Source organism: Octopus bimaculoides, chromosome 9, assembly GCF_046866305.1.
Source record: "Octopus bimaculoides isolate indiv1 chromosome 9, ASM4686630v1, whole genome shotgun sequence".
Lineage (NCBI taxonomy): Eukaryota > Metazoa > Mollusca > Cephalopoda > Octopoda > Octopodidae > Octopus > Octopus bimaculoides.
In genome coordinates this window covers 87,160,972-87,180,697 of record NC_142936.1, presented here as the reverse complement: position 1 = coordinate 87,180,697, position 19,726 = coordinate 87,160,972, and the positions used below count along the sequence as shown (strand labels likewise).

The 19,726-nt window shown below is 40.0% G+C and overlaps 1 protein-coding gene across 1 annotated transcript in view; it reads right to left on the bottom strand.

Moving 5' to 3' along the window:
- Positions 1 to 15,889, bottom strand: part of LOC106869655 (NADH-ubiquinone oxidoreductase 75 kDa subunit, mitochondrial) — a 33,365-nt gene extending 17,476 nt beyond the window's left edge. Inside the window, exons 1-10 of the mRNA XM_089357965.1 lie at positions 15,762 to 15,889; positions 12,939 to 13,033; positions 11,480 to 11,587; positions 10,065 to 10,141; positions 6,590 to 6,671; positions 5,545 to 5,609; positions 5,339 to 5,416; positions 3,953 to 4,138; positions 3,332 to 3,431; positions 1,414 to 1,563 (exon numbers count right to left, since the gene is read on the bottom strand). Coding sequence (XP_089214091.1) covers positions 1,414 to 1,563; positions 3,332 to 3,431; positions 3,953 to 4,138; positions 5,339 to 5,416; positions 5,545 to 5,609; positions 6,590 to 6,671; positions 10,065 to 10,141; positions 11,480 to 11,587; positions 12,939 to 13,033; positions 15,762 to 15,816 — 996 coding nt within the window. The 5' untranslated portion in view covers positions 15,817 to 15,889. The remainder of the gene's footprint in view (positions 1 to 1,413; positions 1,564 to 3,331; positions 3,432 to 3,952; positions 4,139 to 5,338; positions 5,417 to 5,544; positions 5,610 to 6,589; positions 6,672 to 10,064; positions 10,142 to 11,479; positions 11,588 to 12,938; positions 13,034 to 15,761) is intronic.
- Between the last annotated feature and the right edge of the window lie 3,837 nt (positions 15,890 to 19,726).

Genomic DNA, 19,726 nt, shown 5'->3' with positions numbered 1-19,726 from the left:
TTGTTCGTACGCATGCGTCATACAGTCTGCCTTTTACTCTGAGTGAGAGTCCCTTTGTCGCCAGCAGGGGTAAGAGCTCTCTAAACTTTGCCCAGGCTATTCTTATTCTAGCAGCTACACTTTCAGCGCACCCACCCCCACTACTAACTTGGTCGCCCAGATAGCGGAAGCTATCGACTACCTCTAGTTTTTCACCCTGGAATGAGATAGAAGTTGTTTCCTGTTTGTTTGCAGTCTTTATTGCACCTGAACATCTGCCACAAACAAAAACTAACTTGCTAGTTAACCTGCCTTTGATGTTGCTGCACCTCTTATGTGTCCATAGCTTGCACCGGGTACATCTTATAGAGTTACTACCTACTCCTTTTCTACATACTGAGCAGGGCCATCTACCTGAAGGGGTTTGTGTTTTATCTACCTTCCTACTTATTAGGATTTTGGTTTTAGCTAGGTTGACTCGAAGGCCCTTCAATTCTAGACCTTGCTTCCACACCTGAAACTTCTCCTCTAGTTCTGATAGTGACTCCGCAATTAGGGCAAGGTCATCAGCATAGAGGAGCTCCCAGGGGCAACCTGTCTTGAACTCCTCTGTGATTGCCTGGAGGACTATGGTAAATAATAGGGGGCTGAGGACGGAACCTTGGTGGACCCCTACCTCTACCCGGAATTCATTGCTGTACTCATTTCCAACCCTCACCTTACTGGCAGCATCTCTGTACATGGCTCGCACAGCTCTCACTAACCATTCTTCTATCCCAAGTTTCCTCATTGACCACCAGATAAGGGATCGGGGGACCCTGTCAAAGGCTTTCTCCATGTCAACGAAAGCCAGGTACAGAGGTTTATCCTTAGCTAGGTATTTCTCCTGCAACTGTCTCACTAGAAATAAGGCATCAGTAGTGCTTTTACCTGGCACGAACCCAAACTGCATCTCATCTAAATTGATTCGCTCCCTAATTAGTTGGGCTATGACCCTCTCTGTAACTTTCATAACCTGATCTAACAGCTTGATGCCTCTGTAATTATTTGCATGATGGTGACATTCACTTACAACAATCACATGAAGTCAAAGCAAGGAAACAGTAACACAGACATACATACACACACATATATACATGACAGGCTTCTTTCAGTTTCCATCTGCTAGATCCATTCACAAGGCTTTGGTCGGCCCAGGGCTACAGTAGAAGATACTTTCCCAAGGTGCCATGCAGTGTGACTGAACCCAAGAGCATGTAGTTGGGAAGTAAAGTTCTCACCACACGGCCACATTCAAACAAAATTCACTGAGCCAGATTTTCTATGGAAGAGAGGGAGGGATGAAATTACAGATAGGAAGGGGTGGTCAATGTGTGTATGTGTGTGTGTGTGTGTGTGTGTGTTTGTGCGAGTGTGTAAACATTAAAGATTTACCTTCTCAGCTACAGTATGCAAAGCGTCCTCCCAATCAGTCTGGACTAACACACCATTGCTGTTCTTAATGTAAGGGACAGTCAGACGCTGCCTTTTCAGACCATCATAGGCAAACCGAGTCTTGTCAGAAATCCATTCCTCGTTTATTTCCTGCCATGAAAAAATGAGAACCATCACCATTTGAAACAATTTTTAATCTATTCAATTCAATCAGACAATAATACCTCAGTATAACACAGTGCAATATTGGTACTGGCATTCTGTTGGTTATAATGAGGAGGGTTCCAATCTGACCAACAGAACAGCCTGCTCATGGAATTAAAATGCAAGTGGCTGAGCACTCCACAGACACATGTACCCTACATCAGCATGACACAAAATGTGACGAGGCTGGCCCTTTGAATTACAGGTACTACTCATTTTTGCGAGCTGAGTCGATTGGAGCATTGTGAAATGAAGTGTCTTACTCAAGGGTACAATGTGCCACCAGGAATTGAACAAACAATCTTACAATCATGAGATGAATGCCCCTAACCACTAAGCTGCGTGCCTGCAATATTGAAATTAAGAATAACCTAGCAATAATTCTACTTCTACATATTTTGTATCATTGTTCTTTACTTAGTTATGACAACCACAGCTGAGGTCATGCTGGAGTACCACATATAGTCTTAGGCTTAAAAAGATGGGATGGTTGTTGAAAGGGATGGCTTTGATCAGAAGTCAGTCCAGTCGGGGTTCATCTGAGTTTTGAATAATAATGACTTGTAATTTAGCTTGTTTGATTTCTGGGAAAGTGGAAATAAAGTTATGATTCAGTTTGTGTTCGTGCTTTAATTAATAAAATGGTATGCTGCTTTAGTACGTTCAGTGCTTTAGTGGACTCTCATGCCATTACAGATAAAGGTTCTGTAATTTCTTGCTGAACAACCTGCACAGATGTTTTGTGTATAGCAACCGAATGATTGTGCCACTCATTAGCTCATTCCTTCAATCAAATCAACATTGTCTGTACAGGTGCATGGTGTGCTACATATCAGAAGTGATTATAGAACAATCATCATCATTTAATGTCCGTTGTCCATGCTGGCATGGGTTGGACATTTTGACTGGGCTGGTACGCTGGAAGGCTGCACCAGACACCAGTCTGATTTGGCATGATTTTCTACGGCTGGATGTCATTCCTAACGCCAACCACTCCGAGAGTGTAATAGACGCTTTTACATATCACTGGCACGGGTGCCAATTGCATGACACTGGGGTGCGTTTACGTGCCACCAGTATGGGTGCCAATTTATGTGACACTAGTGTCTGCCACAACTGAATTTTGCTCAGCTTAATAGGTCTTCTTCTCAAGCATGGCATAATGCCAAAGGTCTTGGTCGTTGTTTCTGTGAGGCCCAATGCGAAATAAAATGTTTTGCTCAAGAACACAACACACTGTCCAATCCAGGAATCAAAACCACAATCTTGCAATCATAAATGCAACACCCAAACCACTAGGCTGCATGCCTTCACTTTAGTGATTTCCTACATCCCAGAAATTGTTTTTGAATAGTTTCCATCTTCAGTTCAAATCTACTGTTTCCGGAGAAGTATATTTTACTCATCATTGCCTTAGTGCATGAACGAGATAAGAAATAGATACAAAACCATCTTAATGAGAGAAATATCAAGTGAGATAGCAGGGTTTTCTATCCTGGTGGAAGACATGCCTATCCTCTCAGTTTCTCAATGCTATCAAACTGAAGTTAAGCACCAGTCCCTCAAGGATTCCTTGTTTGGAACCTGATGAGAGGTAGTATTTGTTTTTATTATTATTTATTAACTAATTTTGATTATTTATTAATTAATTTTATTATTACTTTAAATTTATATTTTGAGAGATGAAGAGACAGAGAGTTGAGGCCCTGCTTACCTCATTCATCCGTGGCAGAATCCGCATCACTTCATTGGACCTTGTGCTCACAACAATATTGGAACCAATTGCGTCCATAACATCAATACTTTCAGTTTTCCTGAAAAAAAATATATACCCCACATAATAACATAAATAATAATAATTATTTCAAATTTTTGCAACAAGGGCAGCTTGGGGGAGATGGGGATGAGTCAATTACATCGACCCCTAAAGGCAAAGTCGACCTTGGCAGAACTTGAACTCAGAACGTGGCGACGGGCGAAATACCACTAAGCATTTTGACCAGCGTGCTTACAACTCTGCCAGCTCGCCACCTATTAATGATGGCAATGAAGAGGAGGCAGATGATGATGGTGGTGCTTCTTTATATTATCAGTACATGACTGCTATTTATTTTATCAATTCCTTTGAACTTAGAATGCAGTGATAGTCAAAATACTGCTAAGCATTTCATCCAGCATGCTAACAATTCTGCCAGGCTCACCACCTTAATAATAATAACCATAATGGATTCTAACCTTGGCAGAAGGCTCCAAAAAGTGTGGGGAGGAGTGTAGTTGAGTGATTCTATAAATAACCAGTATCAAGAAATATCTGTAAATGGTATTTGTCTCTTACCTAATCTCCCAAGGACGAGCGGTGAAGGCGTAAGGTTTGGATGTCAAAGCGCCAACTGGACACAAATCAATGACATTACCAGAGAGTTCCGACCGAAACATTTTTTCAACATATGTGCCGACCTCCATGTTGCTACCACGCCCAGTTGTTCCCAGATCGTCCACTCCAGCGACTTCACTGGCAAATCTGTATGATAAAGAGAAATGAATCATATAAAAGAAGAGAAACACAAGATTTAGTTAGGATATACACGTCTCTCATGCATGACTAAAATACTTCCGAGTCTTGTACCATTTCTTTACTTGTTACTTATACGATTAGGTTCTTACAAACCGCTTGAAGGTACATTTAGATGCATGGCTCACTTGTTTCAGGAACACACAGGTGACTATCCAATAACAACCACAACAGCTCATATTAAGTTGATGGGAGATTACCTGTGGAAGCTTCTGTGATTGCTAACCTGGCCACAAATAACACTTTTTTTCTTCTTTCATTAATTTGTACCAGACACAATGTCATTAAAATCTAATAATACCTAGGGTCAACTGTATCAGATTAACAACACACACAGATTATATAAATACATCCACATATACATATGTAATAGCTTGGCTATCACTTACATGCAAGTATGACCAGGTAACATACTTTCACAAACTGCTTTAGGTGCCTATATTGTAGCAAGCAAAGATAAACACCTTCTCGACCTTAACCCTAACCCCTTGACCCAGTGCAAAATGTGACAGCTGGAGAAAGGGCTGCTCCAACACTAGGCTGGTACTCATTTTCAGTAGAGAAGATTGGAGCAACATGAAATAAAGCACCTTGCTCAAAGAGACACACACACAGATAAGACCAAAAGGACCTTCTCAAGCCCAAGGTGCTGTGTCGTAGAAGTGAATCTGAGGCTACATGTTTGGGAAGCAAGCTTCTTAACACACAGCCATGCCTGTGCCTATATGCACACACACACACACACACACACACACACACACACACACACCTGGCTAGTCTCTCATATACTGCTTCTATCACATAGTTTTTACAGGTATACTATGTCTGAAAAACACACATTCCTTGTGTTACAGCGGTATTGCACTCACGAAAACCATGTCATAACATGGAGTAAATTTTCCCTTTGACTTTGATGTTAAATGAAAGCCAATGAAATAGAAGATAATAGGAAAGTACATTCTGTGTTACAATTAAGGAATTCCCTGTTACCCCAAGGATTTCATGAATACAATGTTTCTGTAATGCAGGGGTTTCTGTAAATTGTAGTCACAGACTTGCTGGATAAGAGCTGACCTGGGACAAAACAACAACAAACAAACACACAAATACATGAATAAATAAAGACATTTGGCAGGACCATAACCTTACCGTATGCATCTAGTACAGTGAATGCAACGTGTCATAATGGTTTTTATAAGGGGACCAACATTCTTGTCTTCAACAGCCCTGCAACAAAACCACAAAACAATTACAGTAACAGCAACAAAACCTCAAAAATAACAGACTTCATATTCAACAGAAGAAAGATGTATCATTATACCAATAAAAGGATATATCAAATTGCCACTACTGACCTTTTGCCTGTAAAGTTAATGTCTGTAAATCTACTGCGATCGCTCCCAAACACCATAGACTGGTCCTGAAAAACAAGGAAAGAGACATGCTTCACATTGCTATCAAGGTTTCGATACCTGTTAGTTCCCTCTTTTACTATTTTACTTGTTTCAGTCATTTGACTGTAGCCATGCTGGAGCACCACCTTTAGTTGAACAAATCGACCCCGGGACTTATTCTTTGTAAGCCCAGTACTTATTCTATCGGACCCTTTTACCGTACTGCTATATTATGGGGATGTAAACACACTAGCATCGGTTGTCAAGCAATGATGAGAGGGACAAGCACAGACATACAAACATATATATATATATGACAGGCTTCTTTCAGTTTCCGTCTACCAAATCCACTCACAAGGCTTTAGTCAGCCTGAAGATATAGCAGAAGACACTTGCCCAAGGGCCCATGCAGTGGGACTGAACCCAGAACCATGTGGTTGGGAAGCAAACTACTTACCACACAGCCACTCCTGTCGCTATAATGACTATTAATAACTTTTTACTTTCATGTGGTTGGGAAGCAGCAGTAGCCACAGCGTTTCTAGCCAGTCGAGTGGCCCTTTGTTCCTGGCCATCTGAAGCCCTGGAAGCAGCATTAGCAGCAGCTTTTCTAGCCAGGCGAGTTGCCCTTTGTTCTGGGCCCTCTGTAGCCCTGGAAGCAGCATCGTATGAAGCCACTTTGGCTAAGCATACGGTGCGCTGCTGGAAACTTTCCACAGCTCGGCATTGCGTTGTACGTAAGGCGCTCTGTTAAAGTGTAAAAGCAGTTTGGTCAGAGGACTCGTTTGCTCTAATCGCCTTTAGCGCCAGTGCTGACGCGGTATGGCGACTGAGGCGACTTCTCTTTTTCAGCGGCATTGAATATCCGAAAGAAAGGATGAAAGTACAGAGAAATTGTCTTGGAGAGTATGCGTAAAATTGAAGGGGGAAAAAGGTGATAAGAAACAGCAAATAAATAAATAAACTGACAGGTATTAGTATGTATGTGTAAAGGCAAATACCCTACCTGCAAATCACATTCTCCACCTTGGTCACAAATTGGACAGTCCAATGGATGATTGACCAGAAGGAATTCCATCACACCTTCCCTTTAAAAAAGAACAAAGCAAAACTCATTAAATTAAGCAATCCCTTTAACAATTAGCGAATCGTTTACTATTAAGAGTAAGGTACAACACTACACTGTTTCCATCTAACTTTACCTAGATATAGTTAAATAAGGGCCGAGCTGTGTGACTGATCCTCATTATCATTGTTTTAATGTCAGCTTTTCCATGCTAGTATGGGCCAGATGGGATTTGTTGAGGCAGGTTTTCTACAGCTGGATGCCCTTTCTGTTTCCAAGTAAGGTAATATTTCCTCATGTGCAGACATGTATCAGAGGACTGGAAACAAAGGATGCCCCTTGCATGATAGTGACAATCACTTACAACTAACATATGATGTCAAAGCAAAGAGACAGTCTCACATACACACACACACATATACATATATATGTATGTATAAACACACACATACACTACAGGCTTTCAATTTCTGTCTACCAAATCTACTCATGATGTTTTGATCAGCCCCTGGGGTTATAGTAGAAAACATTTGTCCAAGATGCCATGCGGTGAGACTGAACACAAAAATTTCTTACCACATGCTTGTGCATATGTATGTATATATATATATCATGGCTTATAATCATCCAAAAGAAAGTAAGAAAATGGAGATATAGCATTTAATAAAAATTTATTATCTGCAAAAATCAAACAGGTTTGACTTCTGTAGTTAATAAATTTTTATTAAATGTTAGATCTCCATTTTCTTACTTTCTTTTGAATGATTATAAACCATGATTTATATATAAACCTATTGTTTTATGAATATTATTATTATTCACAACAAATATTAGGTATTAAACCAGTAATTCATTGGATGATACCATCCCTTAACGAGACTAATTTAACCTCTAATTGAAAATATATATATATATATATATATATATATATATCATCATCATCATCATCATTGTTTAACGTCCGCTTTCCATGCTAGCATGGGTTGGACGATTTGACTGAGGACTGGTGAAACCGGATGGCAACACCAGGCTCCAGTCTAATTTGGCAGAGTTTCTACAGCTGGATGCCCTTCCTAACGCCAACCACTCAGAGAGTGTAGTGGGTGCTTTTACGTGTCACCCGCACGAAAACGGCCACGCTCGAAATGGTGTCTTTTATGTGCCACCCGCACAAGCCAGTCCAGGGGCACTGGCAACGATCTCGCTCGAAAATCCTACGGGAGCCAGTCAGGCGGTACTGGCAACGGCCACGCTCAAAATGGTGCATCTCATGTGCCACCCGCACAAGAACCAGTCCAGGGGCACTGGCAACGATCTTACTTGGATTGCCGGGTCTTCTCACGCACAGCACATTTCCAAAGGTCTCGGTCAGTAGTCATCGCCTCGGTGAGGCCCAATGTACGAAGGTCTTGCCTCACCACCTCAGCCCAGGTCTTCCTGGGCCTACCTCTTCCACGGGTTCCCTCAACTGTTAGGGTGTGGCACATTTTCACGCAGCTATCCTCATCCATTCTCACCACATGTCCATACCAGCGCAATCGTCTCTCTTGCACGCCACAACTGATGCTTCTAATGTTCAGCTTTTCTCTCAAGATACTTACACTCTGACGGGTATTCACATTGACATTACACATCCAACGGAGCATACTGGCTTCATTCTTTGCGAGCTTACGTATGTCCTCAGCAGTTACAGCCCATGTTTCACTGCCATGTAGCATGGCTGTTCGTACGCATGCGTCATACAGTCTGCCTTTTACTCTGAGTGAGAGTCCCTTTGTCGCCAGCAGGGGTAAGAGCTCTCTAAACTTTGCCCAGGCTATTCTTATTCTAGCAGCTACACTTTCAGCGCACCCACCCCCACTACTAACTTGGTCGCCCAGATAGCGGAAGCTATCGACTACCTCTAGTTTTTCACCCTGGAATGAGATAGAAGTTGTTTCCTGTTTGTTTACAGTCTTTATTGCACCTGAACATATGCCACAAACAAAAACTAACTTGCTAGTTAACCTGCCTTTGATGTTGCTGCACCTCTTATGTGTCCATAGCTTGCACCGGGTACATCTTATAGAGTTACTACCTACTCCTTTTCTACATACTGAGCAGGGCCATCTACCTGAAGGGGTTTGTGTTTTATCTACCTTCCTACTTATTAGGATTTTGGTTTTAGCTAGGTTGACTCTAAGGCCCTTCAGTTCTAGACCTTGCTTCCACACCTGAAACTTCTCCTCTAGTTCTGATAGTGACTCCGCAATTAGGGCAAGGTCATCAGCATAGAGGAGCTCCCAGGGGCAACCTGTCTTGAACTCCTCTGTGATTGCCTGGAGGACTATGATAAATAAGAGGGGGCTGAGGACGGAACCTTGGTGGACCCCTACCTCTACCCGGAATTCATTGCTGTACTCATTTCCAACCCTCACCTTACTGGCAGCATCTCTGTACATGGCTCGCACAGCTCTCACTAACCATTCTTCTATCCCAAGTTTCCTCATTGACCACCAGATAAGGGATCGGGGGACCCTGTCAAAGGCTTTCTCCATGTCAACGAAAGCCAGGTAGAGAGGTTTATCCTTAGCTAGGTATTTCTCCTGCTAAGGATAAACCTCTGTACCTGGCTTTCGTTGACATGGATATATATATATATATATATATATATATAGGGACATGTGTATAAAAAAATATTTATTCCAGTATTCCATCAGTCTTAACAATAATTGCTTCTAATTTTGGCCCAAGACCAGCAATTTTGTGGGGAGGGTTTAGTCGATATCATCAATATCAGTACCTGACAGTTGCTGATGGAATCAATTAACTTCCTCCCTATTTTTATATCAACCCTGGAAGGATGAGTCTATTTACGACCCATATTTTCCAGTGTAACTTTCTTTATAATATTCTGAGTTCAAATTCCATCACAGTCAACTTTGCCTTTCGTCCTTTCGTATTCAATAAAATACACACCAGCTGAGTACTGGAGTTGATGTAATCAAGTTCCTTCTCCCTTCAAAATTGCTGGCCTTGAGCCAAAATTAAAAAGGATTATTTAGGGTGATGGATTCACAGAATTGTAGGAGCATTGGACAAAATGTCTTGCAGTATTTGTTCCAGCTCTTTACATTTTGCTGTTCATCCCTCCAGGGTCGATGATAAATTACCAATCAAGTAGAGGGCTGATGAAATGAACCCTCTTCTACTAAAAACTACTGGCCTTATACTTAAAGTAGACACAATTATTATTACTATGATAATTATTGCTGTTGTTGTTGTTACTAACAGTCATATTACTGAAAACTGAGTCTCTGTGTTTGAGAATACAGTTTCTTGTAAAAGACAAGATGTTATTGCAAGTGAGAGGTTTCAACTGCCTTAACCAGTTATGGTAGCGAATAAGTTTTAAGAAATCCAAGTAAAAACTTACCGAGCCTTTTTGGCAATGGGAGAGTTTGTTTTCACCTTCATTCCTTTCATAACGGGCATGGCACATGATGCAACAGGCTGCAAGATTACATTATAATCAATATCAGTTAATATATGAGTGGCTGTATGTGTGTGTGTGAGAGGGAAAACATTACCAATCTTAAACAAAAGAAACTAACCATAGATTTCAGAAGATGGCATAGCAGGTCCTGAATAGTGTATTCCCATAACAAATGATAAATATGTGTCTTAAGTCTTGAGATAGACCTATAACACTTCTCGGTTGCAAACTGGACCTACTGGTGTCTAATACTCCTTCCAATACCATTTTATTATCTGCAGTCTCTTATTTTGTTTTACCAAATTCCATCATCATCATCATGATTTTATATCTGCTTTCCATGCTGTTATGGGTTGGATGGAATGTCACAGTCTGAGTCGGTTCTTAATTACAGTTGCTGCCTTCTTAGACAAACTGGGGACCGAGTCTTACTCATACATTCCATTTTTGGAATGGTTTGCTATCACCAACTACTTTACAGAATGTACAGAATGCATTTTACCATGGCACCAGCACTAAAGAGTTTGTCATATCCTCAGCAAGACTAAATAATTTTCCCTACCCAACACTGTCTCTATTCATTTGACAAACACTTTACAGAGTCTGCTGGGTGTGTTTTAGCACAGCACCGTTCCCTTGCCCTCAGTAAGAGTAAAGAGTTCTCCCTACTCTATGTCATTTCCATTTATTCATTCACCAGCACCAATAGGTTGTCTTGACAGAGACAAATAGTACAAGAGTGAGAGGAGAGAGTAAAAGAAGAGAAACAGAGTGATGGGTATCTACTAACGGCCAAGTGGAATGTACCACATTGTAATACCAATTCACAGTTAGGTGGATTGTGTCAATGTATTGTACCTACTTACAGCAAAGTGGACTGTCATTGTGTGGTAGACACAGCTGGGTAGGCTATACCACAGAGTGGTATCTACTTACGGTCAGGTGGACTGCCTCAGTTCATGATCTAATTTAAAGCTAGGTAGATTTTATGAGTAAGGTGTCTACATACATCTTGAGGGATTTGCCATACAAGTAGAACTGATTTTTCTGAGAATAGTGTTCCCTGGACTAATGAAATGATAGCTTTATCATTACAATACTGTGTTGAGCTAACATCAAACTGATTAAAAGTAATTAATACTCATAATAACATCAATAATCCAATGAGGTTCTGCATTAATAGCAATAATAATAAAATGCAAGAGTTTGGTTGTTGTGTAGAATGTAAAAAAATTTGGCCATTTTGGATACAGGGCTAGTGTCTGTTTCCGTTATCTGGGCAGCCAAACACAGACGAACTCTCTTGCATTCAATTAAGACCACAACTGAAAGAGGGATAGAAATATGAGACTCACCTTTGCTGATCGCTCCACTTCAACTAAACACATCCGACAGTTTCCTGCCACCGATAAACGATCATGGTAACAAAATCTTGGAATTTCAACTCCAGCCGCAGCACAAGCCTGAAATTGAGAAGAGGAAAAAACTTATTCTGTTGTATCTTGGGAAGGTCATTATGCCAACAATAAACATATGCACTTATTCTATTTCACTTCTTTTATTATTATTAATCAGTTGGTTAATCATTTAACCATTTAATTCATTGATTATTTGACTAATTATTAAGTTAATCAATCAATCAGCAAGATTTGTCAAAGTCCTTTTGTTACCATTCGAGGCCTCATCAATGACATGCCCTTAAAATTTACATTTAGAAACTGAGTGAATCAATTATGACCTGTATGTCATCATCAAAGTTTATTCTGGCATAGGAGAGACAGGTCTATTACACTGCCGATTGCCTTCAGTCTTAATCTTTTGTCACCTCATCTATGAAACTCAGTATCCCGAGATCTAACCTCCCCACTTCAACCCACATTTTCCTTGGTTTCTGCCACTATTAACTTCCATCCCACAGGCAGCACACACTGATGAACGTTCTATGTGATCACTCAACATGCTACAATAGCACCCAAATTTGCCTCAAATCACAGTCCACTAACTTAACAATGGAAAAATGCTTTGGATAATGTAATCACGGTTACTTCCAAAACAGCAGGATACTCTTTTACTCTTTTATTTGTTTCAGTCATTTGACTGTGGCCATGCTAGAGCACCGTCTTTAGTTGAGCAAATTGACCCCAGGCCTTATTCTTTGTAGGCCTAGTACTTATTCTATCGGTCTCTTTTGCCGAACCGCTAAGTTACGGGGACCTAAACGCACCAGCATCGGTTGTCAAGCGATTTTGGATAGTTATGATTGAAATAACCTTGAGCTTAGATCTGCTCAATCAGGATTGACCTGGGGTTAAGCACCGTTAGCAATACTCATTCCATTCATACTATATCTATAGCAATACAATTATCTCCCTTACATCAACTGATATATATTTTTAAATGGCCCTTGTTCACAGCTCTCTTGCGCTGAGGTTTGATATAGTATATTTTATTGAGTGCATAAGAAACCAAACTCAAGTTGATGTTGACTTAAATGGATATAAATCAGTTGGAAATAAACACAAGGCAACTTTGGTCATTACACTGATTTTGTTCACTCAATATAGGCAAAGGGGCAAGCATCTGTTGGGGAAAACACCCAATTCTATCAATCCCCAATACTTACTTAGTGGTTTACTGATCAATGAAAGGTAAAGTTGACCCTTGAAGGGATTTGAGCTCAAAATGCAATGAACCAAAATAAATATCACAGAACATTCCATCCGACAATTCACCTCATTGCCAGTCTAATATCATCACAAGTCTAATAGTAGTCTGAAAGAAGAAAAGAATCCAGATGAAACAACAAATGCTCACTTGTAACACAGTGGTTCCAGGTTCAACATAAACTGGTTTGTCATCAACAAACAACTCCACCTTTTCTGGGGCTGCAGACCCTGAGGTAAGACGAGCTGCAAAAACAAAATACAATTTGGAGACACGTTCAAAATTACTTCAAATAATTTCAACAAGAAATAACCACCCTTTAGACGATAACCCTCATTATAAAGATTTTTTTATCAAATTATTAACATGCTTATATTAGTTAGCAGAGTTACTATCATGAAGTTTGGTAACAAGTCTCCTCAAATTTGAAGACTCTTAGGATTCTTGCAGAATACAGGATTGCATTTCTCTACAGGCTAACAATGCGAGTCTCAAACTCCAATATTCTTCAACCTTTTAGCTGGTAGTTTGGATGCTGTACCAAGTGCACCAATTACTACAAGAATAAATATCATCTTAGTCTTCCACGAAATCTTCATCTCCCTAGCTAGATCTTGATATTTCTCAATTTTGTCAATTTCTTTGGTATCCACTCTATTAACTCTTTTGTTACCGTATTTATTTTGAGATGTTCTGTGTTTCTTTCAACTATTTTAAATATAACAATGAATTTAGAAAAATAACTTAGTTATCATTAAGTTAGTGTTAGGAACATAAATTGTGACTAAGGTTTGGTGGAAGATTTTAATTCAAAACTTAAACAAGTAAGACATTTGTACTACAGAGCCAGAGACGGTTTCAGCCAGGTTGGTAATGAAAGGGTTAATATATAGTATTGCAAAGTTTATGATCTTACACTATTTGTTTCTTTTGTCCTCTACAATCGTATCTGGTGTTCTTGCTGCGATAGTATGGGAGGTCTTTATGGGGAAGTTCCATAAAATCCTGTAATTGTTATTCTTTATCAAAGCCTTTTCAGATAAGGCATAAGATTGACAAAATCAGTAGAGCACCAGGCAGAATACTTTATGGTAAATAGGTTATGTCCTTTCATGGTCTACTTCCTCTTTCATATTTCCAACAACAATATTTGTTGATTAAAATGACTATGCACCCACACCATAATTAAACTGACTCTACCTTAATACTCAAAAATAATAGTCCAACTAACTATTAGTGGCTCCTATGCCGGTTGTTGTAGCTCTTTCATCCTTCATTAAGATTACATGCGAGAGATTATACTGGTTTGTTATCACTCTACCTGAGCCCACCTCCCCTCTTCCATCAACCTCTCCACACATTTCAATCATCCCCACTTTTTCCTTTGTTTCCTTGGTAAGGTAGTTATGGACTTTTTTCTCTATAATTTGATCTTTTATATTTTTAAGGGTTTTTTTTTTCTTCCAGTAAAAATATGTTAATAAAATGTCTTTCAATTAGGAAAAAAAATCTTTTCATTTTCTTCAGTTTTCTTCCAGCTTTCATCTCATTTTCAAATTTCTTCCTCATCTGATTCCGATTCTCCTTTTTTTTTTCTCTCTGCTTTCACCGACTCATTTGTTCCTGAATTCATTTCATTGTATTTTATTGTTAGGATTAAAAAATAATTGTAATCTAATTGACATTTTCTTTTCTTGTGCAATACAAAAAACAAACAACTTCATTTTAAAATCATCAGTCTCTCATTCATATCTTTCATCTCATTACTTGTGATACTTGCTCATCCACTGCTATCAACCATGCCTTCTCCTGCCTTATTTTCCCTCATTGTCATATCTCCCCACAGCTTCTCCACCACCTGAACACCCTCTCATCACTCTGGCTTTCCCCAACAACCACACACTTTTTCAATGATTCTCTGGAACCTTGCCACCCTCATTTAGTTTCTCTCATATTCCCTTCCTTCCACACCCTCCACCCATATTCACCCTTATAAAGTGGATAACTCTGGACACCCTCTACACCCTCCTCACCACCCTTACCATATGTTCTTTACTTTTCTCACTAACAACTGACACTAATCTCATTCCCTTTCTCCTGTTTCTGCCACACTCCCTCCCTCAACAGTGATTGCTATTACTCTTTTCACCACCACCCTCCTCCACTTATGTGTCCATCCAATCATACTTAACCCTCCCTCATCAACTTGCTTAAAATTCTCACCCTCTTTCTCTCCCATTCTCCTTCAGTTATAGAAACCCCTTTAGTCTTGCAAGTTGTAAGATGACCTCAAGAGTGGTGATGCTATGTAAAACAGTCTCAGTATGCTCTATGAAGTAATTGATGTTAGGAAGGACATTCGGCTATAAAAACCAGACCAAACAGACATTGGACTACAACGTGGTCGACCAACTCATTGAATCCTCTTGAACCATCTAACCCATGCCAGCATAGAGAACAGATGTTAAATAATGTTTGTGTGTATATATCATTTGATGTCCATCTTCCAAGTTGGCATGGGCTGGATGGTTTGACAGGAGTTAGCAAGCCAGAGGACTGCACCAAGCTCCACTGTCTGTGTTGGCATGGTTTTTACAGCTGGATGCCCTAACACCAACTACCTTACAGAGCGAACAGGGCACTTTCTATGTGGCACCACCATCACCAAGGTCTGATTGGCATGTTTTTTACAGCTGGATGCCCTTCCTAACACCAACCACCTTACATTGAAAAAGGAGCTTTTCACACGGCACCAGCACCATGCATAAAGCAGTCTTCCATGCAGTCTATATCAACATTTTCACTCACAAAGTATTAATTGGCCCAAAATAAGAATAGGAGACACTTGCCTAAGGTGTCATATTATAGAACTGAACCTAAGGCCATATATATGGTTGTAAAGCCAATTTTTCAACCATAGAGCCAGGCTTGAACTTAAAATGTTAGAGCAAAAGCAAAAAGAGATGCACTTACCACAAGCTATGCTAGTTGGTCTCTGAAGAAGCTTCAGAGACGCTAGACGTAACATCTTGATGGCTGGTGTAAAAATGAAAAAAAAATAACATTAAAAAACAGAAAATGATGAGATGATGATATCATAAACACATGACCTTTTCTTGAAGGAGTATAATCAACTGAATAAGTAAACACATCATAGAACTAGTGAAGGGGTTCAACTTTCTATAAATAGCATCCAAATTATATATATACATATATACATACATAATGCAGGTGTGCAAATACTTAGATACATGTAAATTTGTGCATCACTGGGTGTGGTTTTTTATCATCAAACCATATTATCTTATAGATATATATATATATATATATATATATATATATATGTAGAAAAGGAGTAGGTAGTAACTCTATAAGATGTACCCAGTGCAAGCTATGGACACATAAGAGGTGCAGCAACATCAAAGGCAGGTTAACTAGCAAGTTAGTTTTTGTTTGTGGCAGATGTTCAGGTGCAATAAAGACTGTAAACAAACAGGAAACAACTTCTATCTCATTCCAGGGTAGTCGATAGCTTCCGCTATCTGGGCGACCAAGTTAGTAGTGGGGGTGGGTGCGCTGAAAGTGTAGCTGCTAGAATAAGAATAGCCTGGGCAAAGTTTAGAGAGCTCTTACCCCTGCTGGCGACAAAGGGACTCTCACTCAGAGTAAAAGGCAGACTGTATGACGCATGCGTACGAACAACCATGCTACATGGCAGTGAAACATGGGCTGTAACTGCTGAGGACATACGTAAGCTCGCAAGGAATGAAGCCAGTATGCTCCGTTGGATGTGTAATGTCAATGTGAATACCCGTCAGAGTGTAAGTATCTTGAGAGAAAAGCTGAACATTAGAAGCATCAGTTGTGGCATGCAAGAGAGACGATTGCGCTGGTATGGACATGTGGTGAGAATGGAGGAGGATAGCTGCGTGAAAAAGTGCCACACCCTAACAGTTGAGGGAACCCGTAGAAGAGGTAGGCCCAGGAAGACCTGGGCTGAGGTGGTGAGGCAAGACGTTCGTACATTGGGCCTCACCGAGGCGATGACTACTGACCGAGACCTTTGGAAATGTGCTGTGCGTGAGAAGACCCGGCAAGCCAAGTAAGATCGTTGCCAGTGCCCCTGGACTGGTTCTTGTGCGGGTGGCACATGAGATGCACCATTTTGAGCGTGGTCGTTGCCAGTACCGCCTGACTGGCTCCTGTAGGATTTTCGAGCGAGATCGTTGCCAGCGCCCCTGGACTGGCTTGTGCGGGTGGCACATAAAAGACACCATTTCGAGCGTGGCCGTTTTCGTGCGGGTGACACGTAAAAGCACCCACTACACTCTCTGAGTGGTTGGCGTTAGGAAGGGCATCCAGCTGTAGAAACTCTGCCAAATCAGACTGGAGCCTGGTGTTGCCATCCGGTTTCACCAGTCCTCAGTCAAATCGTCCAACCCATGCTAGCATGGAAAGCGGACGTTAAACGATGATGATGATGATGATGATATATATATTTATATGAAATATAACGTGTCTAAAATGGCACAACAATGCAGAGTGCTCTATAATAATGTTGTAATTTAATTATTCATAGTCTGATATAATATTTTGGAATATAAAAATTCCTTCTTCAGATATTGCTAGGAATTGATTGAGTCACTGCCTTATTCGGTTTTACAATACTCTCCTATATATATATATATATATATATATATATATATATATATATATATATATATATATATATATATGGTTCTGAATGTAACGAACTGTATGTATTTAATTGCCTTCCAAACTAAAGATGCAGTTCAATTTAATTGCCATCAAGGCAGCTATAGGATGTTGCATAACCACACCGCTCTGAGTACACTGCTTCTTAGAACAAAAACAGCTGCATACTAATGAGGGTGGTTACATAACTCCTGTTCTCTTGTCATTGATATATATATATATATATATATATATATATATATATATATATATATTAATAACTGCTAAATTGATAATGTGACTACACATAATTCTTTACATCACTCACTCACAACATTATATATATATATGGTGGTTGTCTACTCCTTAAACAGAGTTTGACCACCTCCTGCACCTACACCTTAGCCCTTTCATGGCGTCTGATGTGGATTTTTAAACCAGACAGTGTTTTGAAAAAACACCCACACAGATTGCACCTCTGATTTGCACTACCAATACCTGCAAGTAAGTTCTGCTCATTGTGGATCCTAACATGTCTTTTAAGACCCCCATTGGATTTGCAAACCCTCTGGCACACACCACATTCAAACGTGTGCACAGACATATAATCAGAATAGCTGGATGAGGTTTGTTTTCCATGGGTTCGCAGGTGAGATTTGAGGCCAGCCAAGGACAGACATGGTCTGTCACAGACTGTGCACACAAAAAGGTCCTTGTCATTCACCTTCTCAGTCTTTACATTTTTCCTTAAATGTCTCTTGAGCCCTGCTTGCATCATCCTGGCCTCTTCAAATGCTTTCACTCCACTCCACACCCTTGTTCGCCATCCAACTCGATCTGAAGCGAGGACTTCTATATCTTTTGGAGCCATTCCAATTGACTTCATAGCAGTCCTTATGCCATCCTTAAACCTTTTTTTAGGTTTATGCCGATAACGTTTCCCCTCTGCAAGCTCACCATAAAACAACTGTTTCGGCATGCGTTCATCTGCCATTCGAACAATATGGCCACACCATCTCAATTGGTTCCTCAAAATTATATATATATATAATGTGGTGAGTGAGAGAATAGGGTACAGACCAGTGAGAGGCATTGTGATTTTTCTTAGAAACAAAATGTTTAAAGAAGGTACAATACTATTTATGAATGGAAGCACAGAAGTAAAAGTGAAGCCATTGGAGAATTTCCTAGAAGGGTTGCTCTAGTTCAGCTCCATTATTAGTGACTGATGAAGTGCCAAGATCTGATATATAAATCCTCACTTTCTTTACAGAGGACACTAGTCTATGTAAATATCTAAAGAGGCAGATGATGGGTGGAATATCATAAAGATATAGACGATAATCCACAGCACAAAATTAGCATCAATTTAATGAAAATAATTTTGGATGTTTGTTTTTATAAATACAGGGAGAGGACGTTTGTATAACGCCTTTTAGTAAAAAGGGATGCTGAACGATAAAAGTTTGAGAGTAACTGATATAGAGGATAAAGACCCCTTTCGGTCATGAATGACCATGGGATAGCACCTAGAAAGTTACCCCTCTGAGGAACAAGTCTGGGCAAGGTTGCTTATGGAAGACCAGCAGTTGCCCATGCATACCAGCCTCCTTTTTCCACGCCACCGATGTTATCCAAGAGAAAGTTAAAGGTCGATACAGCCTGGCACCAGTGACGAAAAGAAAGATATAAAGAGATATGATGTTCGTGGGCCAGCGGTCGAAGTGTGTTGGTGAACAGTGTCGTGTTTAGATATGGGCACATTGGGTAGTTGCTTGGGGACCCAGCGGTTTTAGGGGCCTTAATGTTAATCCGTGTATGTTGTGGTTTGCTCCCAATAAATAAATACTCTAGACCCCAGTGTATATAGCTTTGCCTGGGAAGCCTATAATGCTGTAAAGAGAGCTCTTTTGGTGAGCAGTTGCCTACCATTCAGTCGGAAGGTCATTTTGGGAAATATCAAAGTGTGTACGTAATATTTGTGTGTAAATGTACATGTTGAGATGTCAACATTGATAATTGTTATATAAATTCCTACTCGAATAGGCTGGCTAAAATAATATGCAATATCTCGTGTGCGATGATATATCACCTATAAAACGCAAGAAATATCGCTTCAGTGAATACTGAGACTCGTACCTTTGAAACCACATTTTATATCTCTGCATAAAGTAAACAACTATTTTTTTTTTAATTAAATTTATAAAAAGCTATTTAGAATAGTAATTAAAATAGGGGCACAT